Below are 22717 nucleotides of genomic sequence, written 5' to 3' on the forward strand. Positions count from 1 at the left end.
AAATTAAAAATAATCACAAACTTCGTTGTGATTGATTCAAACAAATGGAAATTATATTTTATTAAACAATAATTCAACAAAAAGAATTCCACAATGCAGCAGCTCCTTGGCATGGACGATAGACCTAAGGCCATGAGTTCATGTTTTTTTGCACTATGATTAATCACCGTTTTACTAACCAATGGGCCTCTCAATACAAAACAACCCACTGTGTCGTTTTGGTTGTGCTCATCACATTCCATCTATGTACAAATGAATGTATATATATTATTAATTAAAACAAATAGGTTTTTTTTTTTTTTTTTTTTTTTTTTTTTTGCTGTTGGCGTGAAATTAAGGGTATGGGTAGGCCAACAAATGGAGGTTATTTAGGAAGAAGTGACGTTAGCCCATATTTGGTCATAGTGGTTATGTGTAGTTCATACCTTCTTTCAACTATTGGAATGATTAGCTTCTTTATTTAGGATGGTCACCTAAGTTTCGGTTCTCAGCCCTTTGCAATGGAAAAAAAAAAAAGAAAAAAAGACAACATCCAATTTCTTTTCTAGTAGATGGAGGGTCAATAGTAAATAATATATTTTCAGTCACTAAATTAAGTACTATAGATATGAAAATTTTCAGAGATTGTAATTGATTTCCATTAGGTCTTTTAGTGAAAATAATAGGGTGAATCATGAGTGAGGTAGTAGACTTTCCTTTCATCCAAATTTCTGAGTCTAATTTCAATGACAGCTATATTCACTCTTCATCCCATTATAAAATCAAGATATTTTGTACATGATTTTTATATTAGAAAAAAAATTACTCCAACCCTAGAAAAGATTGAAAAGAAAAGAAAATGATGTAAAAGAGTATTCCTACCACATCAAATTTGCTTTACTTTTCAAGAATCATTTCCCATGTCTATTACTAATGACACCCAAATAATTCTTAACCACTGTTAATGCCACATCACAATACACTGCATTTTATGAGTTTTTATATTTATAGACTAAATTTTTAATTTTAAATTTAAAATTTTAAAATTTTAAATATGAATAAAGGATATTATGTATATACAAAAGAAGAAAAGATATATGGGTCTGTGAATTGAAGGACCACTCCATCAACACCAAATTTATAGGCCTTATTGATTTCTGATAAAATTCTGTGGACTTTACTCTTACATGCCCCACCACCTTTGCCTCTTGTTATTTTCTTTATGCCTTTGCTTTTGCTAAGCTTGCTTCTGTTTCTTTTCTTTTTTCCCCTTTATTCTTTATTTAATATGTAAATATAAATCCAATTATTTGTAAAATTTGCTTTTCAATTAATTATGAATAAATCAAATCCACCCCTTAATTTATATACAGATTATAGAATAAACAATTCACTTAACTACAGATTGGTGAAACTTACTTTTTGGGCTTAATCCATTGGACATGATTTTATAATTAGCTTGTGATCCTAATTCATACATCTCAATCTCTATAATTCTATGTAGTTGTGTGGACAGGACATGATGACATGCTTGCAAATGAAGAATCATCCTCACTGTTTTTACCTTAATTTACCCCAATTAACTCTGGTAAAAAAAGACAACCAATTGACTGTGCAGTTGTCGAAACCGGTCAAAAATAATATTTTTTATTATCAATAATTTTACAACTATAGATAGTGACAAAAGATCGAATTCACATAAAATTTATATTTATCTATTTTTCTTATCAAAACTAAGTAAACAAACTGAAAGTAAAATAAAAAGGGATTTTTGATATTGATAAATTGAACTAGAATTAAAAGCAATAAAGTAAAGAGATTGAGAAAAGTAAAATAAAAAGGGATTTTTGAGATTGAGAAAAGCTCTAGTTGAAAAATTGAATCCACTTTAGTTGTTGGGATTGATTATTGACACAAAAATTCATTTATTTGATTCAATAAATTAGTTATGGAGATGGAAGACGTTTCTTACTACCATATCACTCCTTAAGCATAAATTAATCAGGGAACGTCCTCAAACTAATTACTAATCAACAAGCTGTCAAGGAACGTCATTGAGTCTTTGGCATCTAACAAATGTCAATTGCATTAAGAAATAGAGATATTTAATTCTAGCTACCTAAAAGCACGGTAATATAGCTAGATCGTGCAATTTTCTTAACTTTTACACTAAGAATTACTTGTATTTGAATAATTCAAGCAATTACGGACTTAAAACTATCCAAACTAACAAATTATTACTTTGCAATCAATAATTAATGGGCCCTATTGATCTAAACAACAAAGCAACAATGAAATTAAGCATGAAATTGCATAAATATTGAAAAATAAAAGACAAACAATGTATGGTCAGATCTCCCAATTCATAAAACAACAAAAGTTTCACCTAATCTTTAACTAGAAAAAGATGTTTTAACCACTCATTGCTGAAATAAAACACAAAATAAAAGATAGAGAAGAGGAAAGAAACCAATCGGCGCTTGGAGAGGAAGGAGATGTGCTGCCACTTGCAATTCCGAATGTGTGTCCATGGGAGAGAAAAAAGGGTATGGGGCGGCTCCTTATATGTCTTTGTATAGTTGAAAGTGTTGCCTTAGGTCTCCTTAATGAGGTGGAGCCTTCTTTTGAATTTTGAATTTTGAATATTGAATATTGAATATTGAATCTTGATTACTTTGGAGGCAATTATGTATTCTTGAGATTTAACTTCCTAAACAAGCTGAAATTTGAATTTTGAATGTGAATTTTCTTGAGATTTGATTTCTTAAATAAGAGAAAAACTTTTTGAAAATTTGAAATTTGAATTTCAAATTACTCTGCTAAATGTATTTTCTTTATTTGCCACTTTTTTTATTTAGCACTTTTCTTATTTATCTTTACTTCAGCTGCAACTTGACTTTGTTAATAAACTTGTTTTCCTTTATTCATTTTTAAGCAATTTTAAAAATATTTTTACCAAATTATCTCTTTATACAATTTTCTACAAAATAAAAACAAAACCACATAATTAAGTAAAAAAAATATAAATTAATATTAATAACAACATGATAAAATGATCTAAATTTGGTTCTATCAACCACCACGGTAATTATTTTTCATTTTTCACGTGATAATCCCTTTACACCTAACATTTCATTCATTTAAGTCTCTGACGGATAATGGTTTAACATGTTATTTAGGTTGTTTTTAAAGTTTCAATATGTAATCAAAGTAATTATTATTACCTACATATGATGGTGAATTATTATTATTATTGGTCAAAAAGTTTAATTTTGACTAAGAATTTTGTCTTTCTTTTTTCACAAAAAAAGATTGTTTTATTTGGCATGAAATTATATTTATGTAAATACTAAATTAACCTATATCTTGTTCGTAATGCCAGTAATTTATAAGATGGGTTTGCCAATTGACCGAGTCTCGACTCAGCCCATGTTGACAGCATAAGCCACTTTCGAGTTTCGATAACTTCCACTTCAAAAATGTTTTTAAAAACATAAATTTACATAGGTCTTTCAACTCTGAATCAAATCAATGGGAAGGGTCAACTCAGATGATCAAAGCCTCTCTACACGAAATAGTCCAAATCAAATAATGCCATTTCAGGTGCTGTCCTGACATTTGTATAATCCGTAATCTCTTTTTAAATGGCCAAATTTTTTTTTTTTAATTTTAAAAATATTTTTCATTGTAAAGAAAACAAAATCATTTTATTTGTTTTAGTTTAGTATAAATGAAAATGAAATCAATTGAAACAAAAGAAAAAAACAAAGTAACTTTTTTTATTTAAAGAAAAGCATAATGAAGTATCAAAAGAAAAGTATATTTTTCATAATTAAAATAAAAGAGAGGTTCAGTATCATAATAGCAAGTTTGGAGCCTTCTAAATAACCTCGTCAACAATATAATATTATATATGAAGATTTGCGTATGATTTGTTTGGCTAAATCAACACTTAAATTTATAAATTTATATTAATTAAATATAAATTATCAACATCTCATCAAACAATAAAATTAAATAATAAAAAATTAATATTAACTGTATTTTAATTTTTTCTAAGATAATAAAATTACCCTTATTAATGATATTAATTTTTTTTTTATTTTATGAATACAATAACTAAAACAGACTAATATGATATTAATTGTTTTACTCACTCGAGATAATATAAAAAGGTGAAAGGAAAAAAAAGGTCACTGATACACACCGGGACGCTACGTGTCACACAATGTTTGGCGCACAGTGCCCACCTCTGAACATAAGGAAGCCTCGTGCGCTTTCACTTTGGTCTTCACAACCCCTTCAGCCCTTCTCCCCTCCGCCTTTTGTTCAAATTTCAAATTTGCCCCACGCATCATCCACCACTGTTTCACGCATATCTTCAACCACAGCATGGTAGTGGGAGGTCAAGTTTGTAATTTCGATAACTATAATACCCATGAATTCATATTGGGCACGTGGCATAGACGCGCAAGGTCCGCAACCAGACCAGCTGCTCGCTACCGCTGCCAAGTTAGCAAACTGAAAGATGAGGATAAAATTTTGCCATGTCATAATCCATGTGGCAATTCAATGCCTAGTCAGCTTGGCCAACGCCGTTTCACCTATAAATGCCCTAAGCCCATCCATTTTCTGCTCCAGCTTCCAGTCCCCCAGTCTCTAGCTCTACCCAAAAAAAAACCAGGAACAAACCCTCTTTTTTTTTTTCACTTTCCCCTTCCTCAATTTCCATCGCTGTTTAACCGCTCCGGCTATGACCGGAGATATGAATATTCCGGCTATTATATATTCTGCATCCAGAAGCAATGTCCGTGCTTCCAATCATCCCCGCCTCGTCTTCCGCGAACTACCCCCAAGCTTAAAGCCATAATCTTCTTTTGCATATATTCCAAGTTATTCGACTTTCTAATTGCGGTGGGAAGGTACCATATGTTTCTTACATAGAAATTTTGTGTGTAAGATTAAGATCAAAATTTTCAGAGGCTTTTTGATTGGGCGTGGGGATCCTGTTGAGGTTTCCAATTTTGGGGGTTTCTTGTTTTTCTTTTTCTTCTTTCAGCAAGGCGTTGCTGTTGTACCTATTTGGGGGGGGGGGGGGTAAATGTCCAGGAGTTTGAATGTTTGATTGTTAATCTGTAGCATTTCCTATTATTTGTCTGGTTCATGGGTTTTGTAAAATGTACTGGAAGAATCAGGACCAGCAGTCATTGATTAGTCACTGTGCAACTCTGTGAGCCTGTGCAACCCAAGTATTTGAGAGAGCTCTGAATATGGAGCAGAACTGACACGCAGAGCTTAAACAAGAGCAATCAGTCCATTTTAACTTCTATCCTTCAGCCTAAGTCTCGGGTCTTCTCTGTTTCTTTCATCTTCATATCTGTTATGCCTTTTCCTATGAAGATCCAACCCATAGATATTGACTGTCGGCCTACGGTTCCAGCTCGGGCCGAGCCGGTGAAGCCGGTACTGAAATCGCGTCTAAAGAGACTGTTTGACCGGCAGTTCCCCAGTGTGTTGAGAATTTCGTCGGTGGAAAAGCCGAACATTGGTGAAGCACAGTGTGTGACCAAGGACGGAGGAGGTGCAGAGCCGGAATTTGAGCCGAGCTCAGTATGTTTGGCAAAAATGGTGCAAAGTTACATCGAAGAGAGCAACGAGAAACCTTTTCGGGGCCGTCACCGATGTAATTGCTTTAATGGAAACGTTAACGACAGCTCCGATGATGAATTTGATATATTTGGTGGTGGTGGTTTTGGCGAATCGATCAGCAATGGATCATCTGGCGATGCCTCCGATATTCTTAAGGTAATTAGGCTTAAGCTATTACAAATTCCAATTTAAGAGCATTTGTCCTTTCGATTTTGAAGCTATACGACTCCTTGAAGGTCAAATGGCTAAACAAATGTGTATGTCTGCATGTTAAAAACAGAGTTTGATTCCCTGTGTCAGTGTTCACGAGAGAAACCTCTTAGCTGATACTGCGATGATCGTCGAGAAGAATAAGAATCACAAGCGAAAGGAGGATTTGAGAAATATCGTAGCCGATGGATTATCTGATCTCGGCTACGATTCCTCCATTTGCAAATCTAAATGGGATAAATCCCCCTCTCACCCTGCAGGTACCTCTCTCTTCCCTCTCTGTTCTTTTCGATTAAAAAATTTCAAAATTGGAAGGGAAATTTCTGAATTTGTTTCTGCTAAATTTGGCAATCAGGTGAATATGAGTATGTGGATGTGAATATAGGAGGAGAAAGACTTTTGATCGATATTGACTTCAGATCGGAATTCGAAATAGCTCGATCGACTGGTGCCTACAAAGCAATCCTGCAATCGCTACCTTACATCTTCGTCGGGAAATGGGATCGGCTAGGTCAGATTTTATCAATCGTATCGGAGGCAGCGAACCAAAGTTTGAAGAAGAAAGGCATGCACTTTCCTCCTTGGAGAAGAGCGGAGTACATGCGTGCTAAATGGCTCTCTCCTTTCACCAGGCAGAACGACGCCATTTCAAACACCAAACCCAAAAGTGGGAAAGACGAGTGTTTGGTTGCAACGGAAAGCATTGATGATTGCGGAGAACTTGAGCTGATTTTTGGTGAGAAAACGGCGCCTCGGGACACCGTTTCATCATCGCCGTCGATTATATCCGGCGATGAGAAAGAAAAAGTAGGATTGGGGACGTGGCAGCCGCCGGCAGTCAAACCGAAGAGTGTAGATAGAGGAGCGAAGATGGTGACTGGATTAGCATCTCTGCTCAAAGAGAAACCATAAAAAATTTTGGATTTTTTCTTTTTTAATTTTCGATGGATGAAAAATATGAAAAAAAATTACATAATTGAAAAGTATCATCGGATAGTGGTACAGGTACGACCCTGTTTTCTCTTACTTCACTTTTATCCCAAAGCTCGCAAGGCTGTGTATATTGTAATAGCTACAGGTAGGCGCAGAGAACCTATCATCAATGTAATAAAATTTTTATATTTCTATATATAAATAGAACAGCAAAAAGGAAAATTAAGAAAACGAAAACCCCACTAAGATTGTAAGGGCAATACGCTGTACAAAAATATTTCTCAACTGATCTCCCCGATCTGGGGGAGGAGTACTCTGTTTCGCTTTTTAAAAAAAAAAAAAAAAAATTCTTCCTGCAATTTTAAAATATCTTTTGAGAATTTATTTCTTTGATAAATCTTGAACTTATAAATATTATTTGGTTGGAGATTTAAAATTTTGATTTGCCTATACAACCAAGGAAGCCTTATGCAGATGGTTTCTCTATGCATAGTAGTTTTAAGCAAGTTCCTGAATATATCTCACTTTTATTTTGAGATAATAATTTATATTTATTAAAATTATATAATATATTTTATCCTCCTTTAATAATTTATAATATTTGAGATTTTAGTAATTATAATTATTTAAAAAAATAAGAGGGTAAATTAAGTTTTTTTTTTCGAATATCTAAAATTTGGAAGATCATAGAACTCCTGGAAAGTCCTTGTTTCCCTAAATCGCAGCGTTGTGGATTTTTTTTTAACATAAAAAATAATAATCTTTTTGAGGCCATGTTTGTCAAAAGGGGAACACAGGAGGATGAAGCTTTCCTTAGTTAATTGCTCATCCATTACTTTGAGGATTTTTGTTTTATAATTTATAATGTCCTATTTTCCCACAAGAAAAAGGTGGAGGGCGAGGAGGAGGAGGTGGTGGTAGTGTGGATAATGGCAGTGGCTCGTGCCGTCTCGAACGCCGTGAGGAGGAGGCAAAAACGTTCATTAGAATGGCGTGATATTCCCTTCTCTTTTCACGTGTTTGAAAAGCTTTTTGGTACACACACTCCCTTTCTTTTTTCTTTTTTTTTTTTTTCTTTTCTTTTTAAGAATACTGGGAACGTCTCTTTTAAGTTTTACCTCAACTCTCTGCCTCGTGAATTTATTCAATATTTCAATGTTTTTCCATAGGGTTATCCACTGCTCAGTTCTTAGAATGAGTTTATAACTTTTTAACTTCAGTTGGTTGATCCACTCTAAGGTTTTGTTTGTTTTATTTTTGTAAAAGATCATCTATATACAGAAAATATTTTTTAAAATAGATATATTATTATAAATTTTAGTTATTAAAAGAAAATATAGGGTATATTAAAAAAATAAAATTGGAGAAGGAAAGAAACTAAAGTTAATAATCCTAATTGAGTGGCTAAACAAACAAAAAATAAAGTGGAGAGAAGTGTAAGGGATGAATTTAAACAACTTATGAGGTTGAAAAAAGAAAATGAAAAACTAGAGGGGTCAAAATGTAAATATATAAGTAGAACGGTGAAGGGGAAAAAAAGAAAGAAAGAAGGGAGTAGCGTGGGCCCTTTCCGAGGAATATGAAACGACTTTCTTATTAATGCAATAATAAACGAGATAATGTCGATAGATTAGGGAGGAAATTAGGGATAGGGCCGTGTAATTGCGTGTAACAAGTAAAAAACAAAAAAGTGCCTATTCTGCCTTTAATATAAGATGGCATAATTGTCTTTTAAGAATGTATTAATTTAAATTAAAACGAATAAAAATTTAAAACTTGATTAAAAAAAAAAGGGCTCGTCATGGTCGACGGGTGGTTCACTGGTTCGAGACTTGGAGGCTTTAAACCCTTGAGTGTTCGCACCGGGCAATGCGATGTGTGACCTCTGCATAAATAGGCCAAACTGCTGGTATTATTTAGCACAAAACAGCCCCTACTCTCCGGCTTTTATTTTTCCTTTTTTTTTTTAATTTAGAAAATAAATTTTGAAGCAATGATTGATTGTGGGGTCGGGTCGGGTCGCTAAGCTCTGAGGGGTTGTGGGGTCTCTTTCCTTTTTCTTATTTTTGGATGATAAGGTTAGGATAGGGCTGATGGTGGGGTCTCTTCCTCCTAAAATAATAAAAGCAAATTTGCCCAAATAATAATGGGTTGATGAAAGCAACCCACCACCTACACTTCCTCTATGTTTCCCTGAGGCCTAAGATACGGTTTTAGAGATTGCTTGTGAGGTGTAAATTTGATTTTACAGATTTTGCCTAGCCTTCACGAAATCAAAGCATCAATCATCACATTTTATATGTAAAAACTAAAAATTCTATTGAGGGTAAGATTTTTTTTTTTGTGTGTATGGTTATTTTGAGTTATTAAAAAATAAAATGGTGGTGGGTGTAGATAATCTTAAAACAAAGTAAAAGAGAGGGGTTCCTAAAATACAATGATGAAATAACATGCCTGGCTACAGTTTCTCCTTTATTCAAAGCTTTTATCCAGTACGACATGGACACCCCACTTGTTGATATGTGGTCCTCTTTTGGCTCTATTCTCCCTTTCCCCTTTTTTCTTTTTTCTTGAATGCACTAAAATTCTCATGAAAAATATTATAGATGCCATGCACCATGCCCATGATTATTACATTACACCATCATGCTTCCTAATAATGCCACATCAGAAAATCTTCCATCATAAGATTTCCCCTATTTTTCTTATATTGTAAATTACATCTAAAAATTGACACAGAAAAGTTGATTTAGGAAATTATCCAATTCTTATATTGTAATATTAAATTGAGTATATTCATTCGATTAGATCAATGGGTTAAAATATCATAATCACTACCACATGATAGAAAAATTTTCATTTTCATTGAAACGCCGAAAGAAAATGCAAAAGAGAAAGATATTGGTGATAAAACCTAAGACCTCATTATTTGCATGTTGAATGTTTGCATTATAAGGGAACACAATAAAGAAAGATGAAGAAACTCGCCACATGACCAACCATTTTCATTTAGTTTTCCTTTTGTTGGAGTTAACGTTCAAAAAAATATATAATTTTTTTAATCTATAGAATCACGTAGAATCAGATTTTTATGATTTGAGATTTTATAAGTAGCACCTAAACCAATGCAAATCACCTGTTAATATATAAATATTAAAGAGGAACCTTGCTTTTGCGGTTGAATTAATAGTAGATTTTATTTCCTATAACATAAACAAGCTTAATAAAAAAAAAGGTTGGTTATTTGAGCTGCTACTGTTGAAAATCAAACAGGATTTGAAGATGAACAAATAGATACTAAAAGGCAGTTGGTTGATCCTAACCACCAACCAGAGTTGAAAATCCACTGTTTGGCTTATTATTTTCCTACAAACTCTGGTACCCAGGAATCAAAATTATGCTTCTCTCTCTCAAATATGAACACCATTGATTTAACAGTCAATGATTAGCCAATGATTAGTGACTTTTCAAACAAGTAAGCATTTAATTTAATTGTCAATCCCAGTTTTAGTGGGAAGTACGAATCAAGCAAGCAACAGTCTTTAATATCTAATTCAGACTCGTAGTTGAATAATAAGATTAACAAGGGAAAATAGATTAAACTGATCCATTAGTCTGGTGGTAGAACATTAACATCCATCAACTGTAAAAGGAAGGGTAGATTTCATCAATTTCAGAATTTACCATTTAATTATTAAAATGTATTATATATTTATAATAAAAATTATTAAAAAGAGAATAAGATTTGAATAAATAACCAACTTATTATTATTATTATTAGTTTTTCAAATGAAGTAATCATTATAAAGTGGTAAAATGCCATCAAAATTTTGTGATCTAATCATTCTTCTTTTTTTTTTTCGGGTGTGTCTTTAATAAATTATATTCCATCATAAAAAGATTCAAATTTTTTCAGTGATCATGCAGACAAGAACAGTGTCATCAATCTCGTACATCACCTTGTTCCGAAAATTTGTTCAGTTCAACTCCAAGCAGTGCCATGTGGGGCTGAGGGCTGTCGCCTGCCACAACTTTTACAAAGGCTGGCCTGTGAAATACTTCAAACGGCTCTCTTGTCAAGTGTACATTACAAAAAATGAAGGCCAACCTAATTATTCCGATTCAGAAAAGAGTTGAAAGCTAAGCTCCAAAGTGTGCCGCACCAAAATGGACCTGCCTTCTCACTTTTTCAGGGCCCTAAATAGCTCCTGCGATAATGCCTGACCAAATGGGCACATCGTCTTCAACCGCTGAATCTACTTGTACCACAACCCCATTTTCCTTACCACAATTAGAACTACTGCCACAAGCAAAGTCCTCTAAACAGCAGCGTAATGAACACTGCTGGATCAAATATGCTCCATATCATCTCATGTTCAATCAAGTAAGTTGGGCAGTTGTTGCACACTGAAACAAAATGGTGACCATTGTATAATGCCAATATAAATTCCACACGGTCAATTATGCCAATATTTTATTGTAGCGGATTTAACTTGCACAGCAATACTGGTTCGATGGGACAACGAGTCCAGAGCTCAGCCTGGTATAATAGATTGGCGTTTTATCATTTTACATTATCAGTACGATGAATTGTCCTAATCCAACTTTTAACAGCAAAATCAAGATAGTTTAGGAAAAATCAGAAAGGACGCTGGAGTGATCGAGACACAACTCAACTGCATTCGTCCTACAACAGAGACTAGATATCTTATAAAAGCTCACGATGGAGCAACAGTAAATAGAAAACAGAGACAGCCATCTAAGCAGCTAAAAGAAAAGATAGCACTAGAACTAATTAGGAGGGTGCTGAGGCCACACTGAGTTGGTGGCACAATATATACACGAACTTCAAAGTCTATAAGCCTCATTCTTCGCCATCACCAGCTCGGAGGGAGCCCAGTCGCACAGGTGCTTGTGTTCCCACTACTTTTGATGACCCATAAATGGTTAAATCAACACCTTGAGCTTTCTCTTTTTCAATCTGCTCCTTAATCCAGAAGTATGTGATCCTAAGTCCATCCTGCGAGGTTTAACAAAAATTCATGCATTAGCTATTAATTAAGTAGATTGAATTGAGAGAAAAACCAAACCGCTTTTCCTGCACCTTTAACTTCATAGAAGGGGCCGATCCCAGCTTTTCTTTAATCAGAGTGTTATCTGAGTTTCGACCTCGCACTCCCTCAGGACCAGGAATGTGATGGATGGGAAGCTTCTTGATCTCAAAGCTGAGGACAATCTCAGCCATCTCATTCATACTGACCATTTCATCACTTCCAATATTCACTGGCTCTCGGAAATCTGACTTTGTCAATCTCAATACATATAGAGTTAAAATGAAGTCAGGGGATTAATTAAGTTTTTGAAAATAAAAATGCAAAATGCAGCAATACAGACATGAAATCTTTAGGCAGTTCATTACACCATGACCTTCTCGAGAAATCAAACTATTTTTGTTTCCAACAGACTTTAAACCCAAAAATGGCATAAAGCCACCATACCACTAACATTAGGTTGTTATGTTTAAGGAACACTTAAGATGGGACCAAGGCAACATGGAGTCTAGAAAAAACTGGTTTGCAAGACTCAAAACCGCAAAGAGACTACCGGCAAAGTTCCCAAGTTGGCATTGAAAATGGTTTCTGGAGATATCAAAACACTTGGCACATCCTCATTCAGAAAAAAAAGTGTTCCAACTTATTCTGCTAGTTTAAAGAGGTATGAGTCATCCACATACCTTAGTACACCCTCTACACATTCATCAATGAAGGTAAAAGACCATGTTTGCAGCCCATCTCCCCACATCTCAAACACATGGGTGGAAGTGATGGCCTTCCGACAAAATGCTGCAGGGGCTTTTTCTCTCCCACCTAGAGCAAATAATGATAATAAATGAAACAAAAAGAAAAAGAGTTGCAAAACATGTTGAGGAAATAGTTGAACTTTACCTTTCCATGTACCAAATGGCCCGTATATGCTATGAAATCGCGCAATTCGACACTCAATTCCAAAGTCCTTAGTGTAGTGCTTGCATAGCTCTTCAGTTGCAAGCTTCTCCAAACCATAAGCATCTTGAGGCTAGAAAAGAAGCCGAAATCAGTATTGCCAATATGTTATACTTATTAGAGAAGACAACTGAATACAAGTAGTCTGAAGTGAGGATTAATTAGTTAAACAGTAAAAACCTCTGCAGGCCAGGCATCAGACTCCTTCAAGCTCACATTAGTGTCTAGCTGCTTAAATTCAGGGTAAATGCAGGCACTAGAAGCATAAAAGAACCTGGAATTGGCGACACCAAGATTTCAGATGTGTCTCATGCTCCATACTAAAACCAAAGCCAATTCGTAAAACAATAGGTAGACAACAGAATACATTTGAGATTAGGAACTAAAATTTTCTCTCCTTTAAAATGACTAACAGCACCTAAAATAAGAGTTTGCTATATCTCATAAAAGTGTTCAAGTGAAATTTCTATAATAATCTCATTCTCCAAGATTATACATCTATTAACAACTCATATCTCTTAAAAACAGTGCAAAACATTTTGAACAAGTTGTCAACTTCTAAACAAATACTGAAAACAAAGTAGACTAGTATGCTGTTAAATAGAAAGGCAGCATTGTCAGTGTTAAGTGAAATAATAATTCAATTCTCCAAAAGTCAATGGAATTGATAAATCCATGGATGTCCTATTGTATATTCAAGGTAACAAACCTCTTAACTCCATTGATCCTTGCAGCCTCAAGCATATTGAAACTGATCATTGTATTGTTATACATAATGACAGAATGGTTTGATTGAATGAAGCCCATTCCTCCCATATCAGCAGCAAGGTTGAACACATGATCAACCCCAGATGTCACCTTCAAACAGTTATCCATCACTCTTAAGATCTACAAGATGAAATTCGTGACAGAACATGTCCTCTGTCATATTGCTCATTCTTCTTCCAGTCCGAAGCAATTATATAATGCCCTTCACTCTTAAGTCGCCCGGCAATGTGCGAGGCTATGAACCCACCAGCACCAGTAATTGAAATGCGGAGCTTTTCTGAAGGCCAATAGGGCTCCCTCTCAAGGTCCTCATAGGTGTACTCACCATAAGCGGTTGCACCAGAACTCCCCATTCTGCAGCATACGATCAGGAATATATTAGCTCCGGTATCAAGCTACTTCGAACCTTAAGCTGAAAATTGCAAAGGAGTAGGCAATCTGAGGCAATCAAATAAGTGAAAAAGATGGAAAATGAATCTCTGAAACTAGTGAGAAGCTAAGCTCAACCATGGAACACAAGTTTAATTCAAATCAGAGATGCAAGAAAGGAAATTTACTCCGAATAGTATGAACAGATAATGGATAAATAAATAAAGAATAAAAGAGAGAAACCTAAGTTAATAAGAAAATAAAAATTGCATGCCTACATGTTCTCTAATGGTCGAATCCTCAGGGCCACGAAACATAAGGAATGGCTAAATCAAAACAGAATCATGGCAAAGTAAAAGGAAATTGATGCCCAAGTAGTGAGTAGTGGACAAACCTTGCGAGCAGAGAAAATGATTGAGATAAAGAGAAAGTGAAGGGAATGATGCGATGATGTGTTTAAGAAAATTTTTGTTTCAGCTCCACAAGTCGCGGATCTCTTTGTCGGTGGGCCGACCTTAAACGTATATCCTTCCTTCTTTTAAAAGAAAATATCGAGCATACTGTTAATACTAAAGGTGTGATTTTTCCACGTGGCTGGATATTTAAAAAATTTTAAAATAAAAATTATATATTATTTACTTTATGTATAATCCTTTTATCATTGGCCTAAGTGTAACGTAAACAACATTGTACTGTTAATATAATTGTGTATTTAATTAATTGTCATAAGATTTTTTGTTTGAACCTGAGTTTTCATAAAAAATTTTTTTAAAAATAAAATTACTAATAATATTAATAAAATTTTATCAAATAAAGAGGGATATCATCATAAATAGAGAGACGATTATATCTAATAGATTTTTTAACTAATGAGTTAAAGTAGTATTACGATAAATTTATCTAATAGAAATATCAATTCTAAAATCTAACAAAAATTTATAATCATTTAAAATCAAATGTATAAGATAATTTGATAAAAATATTTTTCAAATTTCTGTTTAAACCCTTATATAAGATAATTTAGCAAAGACGCTAGTCCTTTTTTCTCATCCCTCCAGCATAAATCATTAAAATTTTCCGAATAAAATCACGGAAGAGAGTTTCTAAGAGATAAAACTCAAATAAGGTTTTAAGACTAACATCGTCATTGCGATTCTGGAAATCCATAATAACCAGAAAACATTCATTAAACATTACTTTTCAAAACAACTGAATAAATAAAATTTGAAAAAGAGTTAACTCCAGAAACAGACACATAATTATTCCACATTAACAAAAAGTCTCCTCCCAATCATTGTCTATTGATTGAGAAGTGACCATCAAAATGTAAAAAATTACGAAAAAAATTCATATGAGAATTAAGAGTTTTTGTTTCCATCAAAAATAAAATGTCTGACATGTAATTAGTAACCAAATCTTTCAATACATTAACTGTCCGAGGATTGTCGAGTTCTCGGTAGTTTCAATACAGGACGATCGTTGTTTTCGGCTATTCCAACCTTTGGCGGGATGAGCCGCTTCACTGTTGCCTGTCAAATTAACATTCGCAGGGTGTTGTTAGAGACATCTTGTTGAGATGAAAGAAAACCTGTAACAATGTTATATTTAGTGTTTTTTTGCATTTTTTTAACATCATCATTTATTCAGCCTGCACTTTCCTCATCAAGCTCAAAATCTCTGACCAATTTAGTCAACGTCTCGTTATAATAACTAGAATGAAGGTATTTAATTAGAACTCAAAAATCAGAATGAGTTAGAGAAATATGGATATGATTTTCATTACCTTATATCTCCTCTCAAATAAGAAGGAATCGATTGTATAACTAAGAGTCTCATTCACTATATTTTCAAAATCAACATTATTAAAAAACCGAGATATCTTTTTACCTCTAATTCCATAATAGATACCCTCTAAAGGATGTCATAAATCTGCTAAAAATGTTTACATATTCTGAAAATTGATTACATTATATGTGAAAAATATTTTGACCATATAAAAATCATAGTGACGATCGGAATATCTCTAAAATTCTTAATAGAGACAATAATTGATGCAGATCGTCTTTTATGAGAACAAGAAAAAAATAAATTAAGTTTAAATTAAGAAAAATACGAGAATATCGAGTTATAAAGGAATCACCGAAAAAAAATTGCATACAAAGTTAAAAAAGTACATACTTTACAGTTCTCATAAGATTTAAAAGGTCTTTTTAAAAAAAAAAATTTTTTTTTTTATCGATTTTATTTTTGTGATTATAAATATAATAACCTAGCTGCGATTGTTGAAAATCTCGGGCCCGATGCTTGCTTTACGTCTCCGTATAAAGCCCAGAACATTTTTAAAACCGGCTCTTCTCGGATCCGGGTCACACAATCCATAAAGTAGATTCGTAACTGCCAACTCGCCCCGAGACTGAAATGCAGAAGAGGGACCAAAACAAGTCTGCTGGCTCAGCTGGTGGCGCCACTGGACCAGCGGCCAAGAGGGGCCGCCCATTCGGCAGCACAAGCAGCAACATCGCCTCCTCCTCATTCGGCGGCGATATAGTGGCTCCGTCCAATCTGCTTGGCCCATCGCTTCAAGTTCACTCCTCCTTCTTAGGTTGTATATCAAATTACCTAAAACCTAAGCAGCCACGTGAGTCCGCTTCTGCGTTAACTAACAATCACCTATTTTTGTGATATTTGTCGTCTTCAGATCAAAACAATAAGCGAATAGTTTTGGCTTTACAAAGTGGATTAAAGAGCGAATTGACATGGGCATTGAACACTCTTACGATGCTCTCTTTCAAAGAAAAGGAAGACATGCGAAAGGATTCTCTAGCTAAAATCCCTGGCTTGCTTGATGCTCTTCTCCAAGTTGTATGTAATTATAGTAAATCATGCTTTTAGCTTTATCAGCAGCAAATAATCTTATTTGTGGGTAGCTTAGGCTTCATTTCCGCTTAGATATGGTGAAAATTTTATTTTAGAACGCACAAACACACACAGAGAAGTGGGTTTTGGGTTTATTGTATTATAGGTGAATGTCTTGCTATTAGTCAATAAAAATTGCACCTTGTAAGTTGAAATTGCATAATTTGGTATGAAGTTAACTATATATGAAGAGAATCATGCATTTGACGTGCGGAATGTTATGCAATAGTGTTGCTAAAGATTAAAAGTTTCGGTATAGTTTTTCTTTTTTTTTTTTCTTTTCGTGGGTTGATGAAATTATTATGTGTTTAATAAAACAGATAGATGACTGGCGTGATATAGCTCTTCCCAAAGAGCTCAGCAGTAAGCCTAGGGTCAGAACATTAGGTGCCAATTCTCTGGTTACAGGATTCGGTAGCAAATACGAGGCATTAGGATCAAACAATAATCTTGCCCATTCTGGGTGAGTATAACTTGTTGCTTAAAGCATCAAAATTTGGCTTTGATAACAGTGAAGTGAATAAGGATGATATCTGTTTGGCAGATTAGGGTCAGGTTCTTCTGTAACTGAAGTTTCTGGGCAGAAGAAGGCAGCCAAAGTTTGTCCTTCAGAGTGGTGGTTTGATGAGGATGGACTATTTAATTTAGATGAAGAGGGGCGAGCAGAAAAGCAGCAGTGTGCTGTGGCTGCTTCAAATATCATACGCAATTTCTCTTTCATGCCAGAGAATGAAGTCATTATGGCCCAACATCGGCATTGCTTGGAAACTGTATTTCAATGTATAGAAGATCATATTACTGGTAAGAAGTTTGCAGAAAGCAAATAGAATTTTAATGTGCAGTTGATCTTTAGTAGATGGAGCATGGTTGTTTTATTTTGTATTATTTATGCTTGTTGGACCATAGAGGCTTAAATTGTTGTACACTGGCCCACAACATATGTAATTCTCCTTATGTTGGTCTGGAATGGCTATGCCTGACCCATGCACAGTCTGAGGAGAAGCCACATGGAAAATCCATTGAGTTGTATGCTTAGGGCAAGATATTAGTGACTAGGAGAGTGCCCTCATTAGAATATAGACTTGGAAGTTTACTTATACACATTATCTGTCTTGTTCAAAATTTACCTTTTTTTTTCATTTCACTTGAAGTTTTAATGTCCTTTTGCCTCTGGTATGATTTATTTCTCCAAACGTACTACAAAGTTAAGGTCTTTGGTTTTATAGTTACATACAAAAGGATTGAATACTTGTTCATTTCTGTAAAGGAAAATGGTCATATTCTCCCCTTTTTTTTCCCTACATTTGTCAGTCATGTGAAATGGTTGTGAAGCAAAACAATTGTCAGATGTTATTTACTTACTGCATCTCCTACTGTATTTGGAATTGGTATTTACCTGGTAACTGATTAATTGTTCTTTCCTTCTTTCTTTCTGTGATTTTTCTTTTTTTTTTTTTTTTGGTTTGGATTAATTCATTTGTAATGATATCATGGGATGTTTAATTATTGCTTTTCTTTTTGGTTCAATGCTGGTAAAATATATTGACAGAGGATGAGGAACTTGTTACAAATGCCCTTGAGACGATAGTAAATTTGGCTCCATTGCTTGATCTTCGAATTTTCAGCTCAGCAAAGCCATCGTTCATCAAAATAAGGTGACGAATCTTATATGCTTTTGCTCTTAAAACAATGATTACGATGGGTAGTTGAATATTTGCTAATTGCTCTCATTGAACAGTGAGAAGCGTGCCATCCAAGCGATCATGGGGATGCTGTGTTCTGCAGTTAAAGCCTGGCACTGTGCTGCTGCAGAATTACTGGGGCGCATGATAATAAATCCTGACAACGAAACGTTCCTCCTTCCCTTTGTTCCTCAGGTTGATATCACTCAACTAACTGTTTATTTGAGATATTTAATTGGCATAAACTGTAATTTGGTGTTAAATGCATACTGCAGATACACAAGCGTTTAGTAGATCTTTTGAGCATACAGGCATTAGATGCACAAGCAGCAGCTGTTGGTGCACTCTATAACCTTGCAGAAGTTAATATGGACTGCAGATTGAAGCTTGCTAATGAGCGATGGTAATGTTCTATCTGGTTTCATAAATCAGAAATTGTGCAAGGAAGATCTTTACAGCAAAAGATTTTGTTGTTTATTTATTGATGAAGCTTTTTCCTCTGTATAATTTATCAAATCCAGGGCAGTTGATCGGCTGCTGAAAGTGATCAAGACGCCACATCCAGTCCCAGAAGTCTGCAGGAAAGCAGCAATGATACTGGAGAGCCTGGTCTCTGAGCCACAGAACAGGGCCTTGCTGCTTGTTTATGAGAATGCATTTACCGAAATTCTCTTTTCAGAAAGCAGGTATTCTGATACGTTTGCAAGGATCTTGTATGAGTTGACATCTAGACCAAACTACAAATTCACAGCAACTCGCGGTGTTTGGGGCATGTGATTAAAAGCCTGCATCACTATATCATACATCGCTCACTCACAAGAATGTTGTACTGAAACTTCATTAATGAGTAGGTCTGCTCTGGTCTTGTAAATTTAATCACACATTAGGTTTCATTTAGTCATAGTAATATCATATTTTGTTTATGTTTCGTCTTTTTCTTGTTAAAATCTATTTCTGATTGCAAGTGTAATGTGGTGTGTGTTTTCTTAGAATGTGCAATAATTAGAAATAGGGCCTCCCATCATTCAACCTCTTCTTATATTTGGGCTCTCTTTTTGCCACAACCCTAGAATTCTGGGCCTAGCTACACTACCTGCCATGTTTGAAGCTCTACACAGATAAAAGTTAGAAATCCATGCATATTATATTCACTTATAAAGCTTTAACAAGGTTTTCCAAATTCAGTTCAAATTGATATATTTAACAAACATATAATATCAAAATAACTATTTTATTAAATGATGATAATGTATTGACATGTCCTACAATAATTATTAAATAAATCTAATTAAATTTAAGCATGTAAAGCTTTTCTAAATAAAATATTTTAAGTTTTTCTAATTAAAATTTGAGATGATAATATTTTATAATCAAGCTAAGTGCGTCACACAAGTAAAATCAAGGACTAATTTGTAATTTTACCAATAATTTAATATATATTTATTTCATCTAACCGTTCATTTCAATACAAGTGCTTGATATTCACCATTAATCAAGCTTTTAGTTTAACAATAACCTATAAAAAATGAGGTTGAAGATATATATATATTGCTGAACCGCATTCAATTTCCGTGGTAAATTGGTTTTTATTTTGTGAACTGGCTAATTAGGTTTATTTTTCAACATTGCAGCTCTAGCCCTTAAGCTTTTGTTTGATCGGAGATTTTCCAAATGAGTAATTTTTTAAGGTTCCAACTTGTTTTCGAAGAATGTTGAGGTTTTTAATATAAAGTTTTAAAAACCTTACTAGAAGCTGTATTTTCAATTCCTCACATTAGTAAATTGAGAATATTTTCCCTTTTAATATATGTTAACAAGTTTTTTTTCCCTCCAAATAATAGATAAAATATTTTTTAAATATAAAATTTTAAAAAATATATTAATTTATCTCTATTTTAAAATCACTTAATTTTTTTATATATTTTATAAAATTAAACTATTTAATTTATCTTTATCAAATAAATTACTTTGTTTTAGATTCTGCGCCGAAGGGAAGTTTGGCTTTTTTATTACTTTTCTCTCTTTATAATTTTCGTCTATTTTTTTATTATTTTAAAATTATTATTCACTCTCTTTTTTATATTATAATAATATATAAATGGATTGTTATAATTTTATTTTATTTTTAAAAATATATTTTAATATTTAATAAAATTTAATATTTTTAAAATAAATATAATTAAAAAAAATTAATAAAAAATTTTATTTTTATATATGAACATATATTAAAGCAGCGATGCCGATCTTTCTTTAATTTTATGTCCGAATTCTAATTAAACTTTCCCAACTTCAATTATATTGAAAAAAAAACAAAAGAAATCAATTCCAATTTTTTTTTTTAAAGCAATTCTGAAAGCTGAGTCCTTGAAATGTGCGGACATCAATAAAGCAAACATTCAATAAAATGACTAGGTGTTAGAAATATTTCAGGTTTGATAATTTTCTTTTTGACTAGTGTCGTGATGATGCTTGTCAAACTTTAATGTTTGTCTATAAACAACAACCAAAATACGTTAGCGACAGGAAGTAGTTGAAGCACTAATAGTTTATGGTAAAAACGAATTAATTTTGACCATCTCCATTCAACAATGGCGTGGAAACTTGCACTCCATCTTTACTTATTTTCACAAGCCAACTTCTTCTTCTTTTCTCAACACATATATCAATTCGTTGATTAATTTCAACAAGTGGTTTTTCCTAATTCCTCCATTTGCATGGCTTAAATGTTTTTTTTTTCACATACTCCAATTGCATGGCTTAGATATTGAGTAATAATAGCATGAGAATGTTGACAATGAGTAGGAGTTTCACATGGGTTTGATATGAAGATAGGAATCGTTCGAGATACATGTTCAAGGAGTAGCTGAAAAATATTGTTCAATGAATGCATGCAATTGAATTCTTGGATTATTTATATAGAGAGTTGAATGTGTACAGGTAGGAGTTATTGTGGTGGTTTGATACTTGATGGAGTAGATGAAGGTGATTATGTTCAATCTTGTTAAAAGCTGGAAGAGTACGATGCATAAATGCCATTGTTGGTTGCTTGTTAAAGCTGGAAGAGGACATTGCATAAATGTCATTATTGTGCGTAGCACCAAATATTTATAGTTGTTCAGCAATAAATACGTATTTACAGTACATAATTAGTTAAAAATACTCAATTTTTCATAGGCTATAAGAGTGATGATTAATAATCAAATTGTACATCTTTAATTTTTTTACTGATGTCATATTTTTTCAATTAATATTTTCAGATTTTAAGAATAAGTGTTTTTAGGTGTTCTGTTAGTTAGAAATTTAATTATGGTACGATAGGTTAAGTTTTTTAATTTATTTAATTAATAAAATATAAATTTCAAAAACAAGAAAAACGTTACGATAGTGATGAAACCTGTTCCACACCAACATAGTAATTAAGACAAAACCACTTTATTTTTAGTGGGTATTTAGAGTTATGGAATCAAATTTTTAAATTTAAAAAATTAATATATTGAGATTTACCAGACGCAGACATTTACATTATGAGTAGATTTATAAATTCTGATTGGTTGGATAGGAAGTGAATGCCTTTAAAATCTTACATAAGTCTCCTATACTCGATATTGAAAAAAAAAAAAAATTACAGGTCTACCATGGATATTCCGGTAAAAATTCTTCGTTGCTCGAGTCAGATTCAGAATATCTCTAGTGATACCTCTTAAGAAGGTGGTGTCAAAAGAAAACAAAGCAGAGTAAAAAATAAAAAAGAAAACTTCAAACCAAGAGAGAGAATGTATTCCAAATTATATGCTAGAGTGTAAGAGATCGTTCTCTTTTTGGGTTATATTAGTGATATATATATCACCGTTCATTTTGACATTTCTTGTATCATGTTTCATTGAACTGAATTGAGTGTCATCCTATAGGTGTGTCAAGTAACTTATTAATAATGGACCGTTAACTAATAAATACAGATCCAATTAGTACATACTCGGTCTATTATGCTTATTATATCAGTTTATCTTTCTGTCCATACATTTAAAATTTGGGTGGCACACTGAGATACATTCAATGCATAGAAGGTCAGCATTTTATCTTAATTTTATAGGTCATGCTTTGCTCGATTTGTGTTGAGGTGAATTCTCCTAATTACTTATGATTGATTGGGTTTAGGGGTTTGCTCGTCTATTTCAAATTTTAATAGGGTTACCGAGTGTTGTTTTGATT

The 22717-nt window shown here is 33.4% G+C and overlaps 2 protein-coding genes and 1 pseudogene across 2 annotated transcripts; 2 read left to right on the top strand and 1 right to left on the bottom strand.

The window, feature by feature from the left end:
- The first annotated feature begins 4607 nt into the window (after window positions 1-4607).
- On the top strand, window positions 4608-6967 carry LOC110602150. Its single transcript, XM_021739586.2, has 3 exons — window positions 4608-5784; window positions 5909-6098; window positions 6194-6967. The coding sequence occupies exons 1-3, from the start codon at window positions 5362-5364 to the stop codon at window positions 6748-6750; spliced, it is 1170 nt and encodes a 389-aa protein (XP_021595278.1). The 5' UTR covers window positions 4608-5361; the 3' UTR covers window positions 6751-6967.
- Window positions 6968-11281: 4314 nt separating this feature from the next.
- LOC110601090 lies at window positions 11282-14439 on the bottom strand (annotated as a pseudogene).
- Window positions 14440-16308: 1869 nt separating this feature from the next.
- On the top strand, window positions 16309-19436 carry LOC110600790 (armadillo repeat-containing protein LFR). The gene is made up of 8 exons (XM_021737661.2): window positions 16309-16512; window positions 16609-16772; window positions 17147-17289; window positions 17371-17627; window positions 18376-18481; window positions 18565-18703; window positions 18784-18911; window positions 19030-19436. The coding sequence occupies exons 1-8, from the start codon at window positions 16329-16331 to the stop codon at window positions 19283-19285; spliced, it is 1377 nt and encodes a 458-aa protein (XP_021593353.1). The 5' UTR covers window positions 16309-16328; the 3' UTR covers window positions 19286-19436.
- The last annotated feature ends 3281 nt before the right edge of the window (window positions 19437-22717 follow it).

The sequence above is a fragment of the Manihot esculenta genome, chromosome 15 (genome assembly GCF_001659605.2).
Source record: "Manihot esculenta cultivar AM560-2 chromosome 15, M.esculenta_v8, whole genome shotgun sequence".
NCBI classification, from domain to species: domain Eukaryota; kingdom Viridiplantae; phylum Streptophyta; class Magnoliopsida; order Malpighiales; family Euphorbiaceae; genus Manihot; species Manihot esculenta.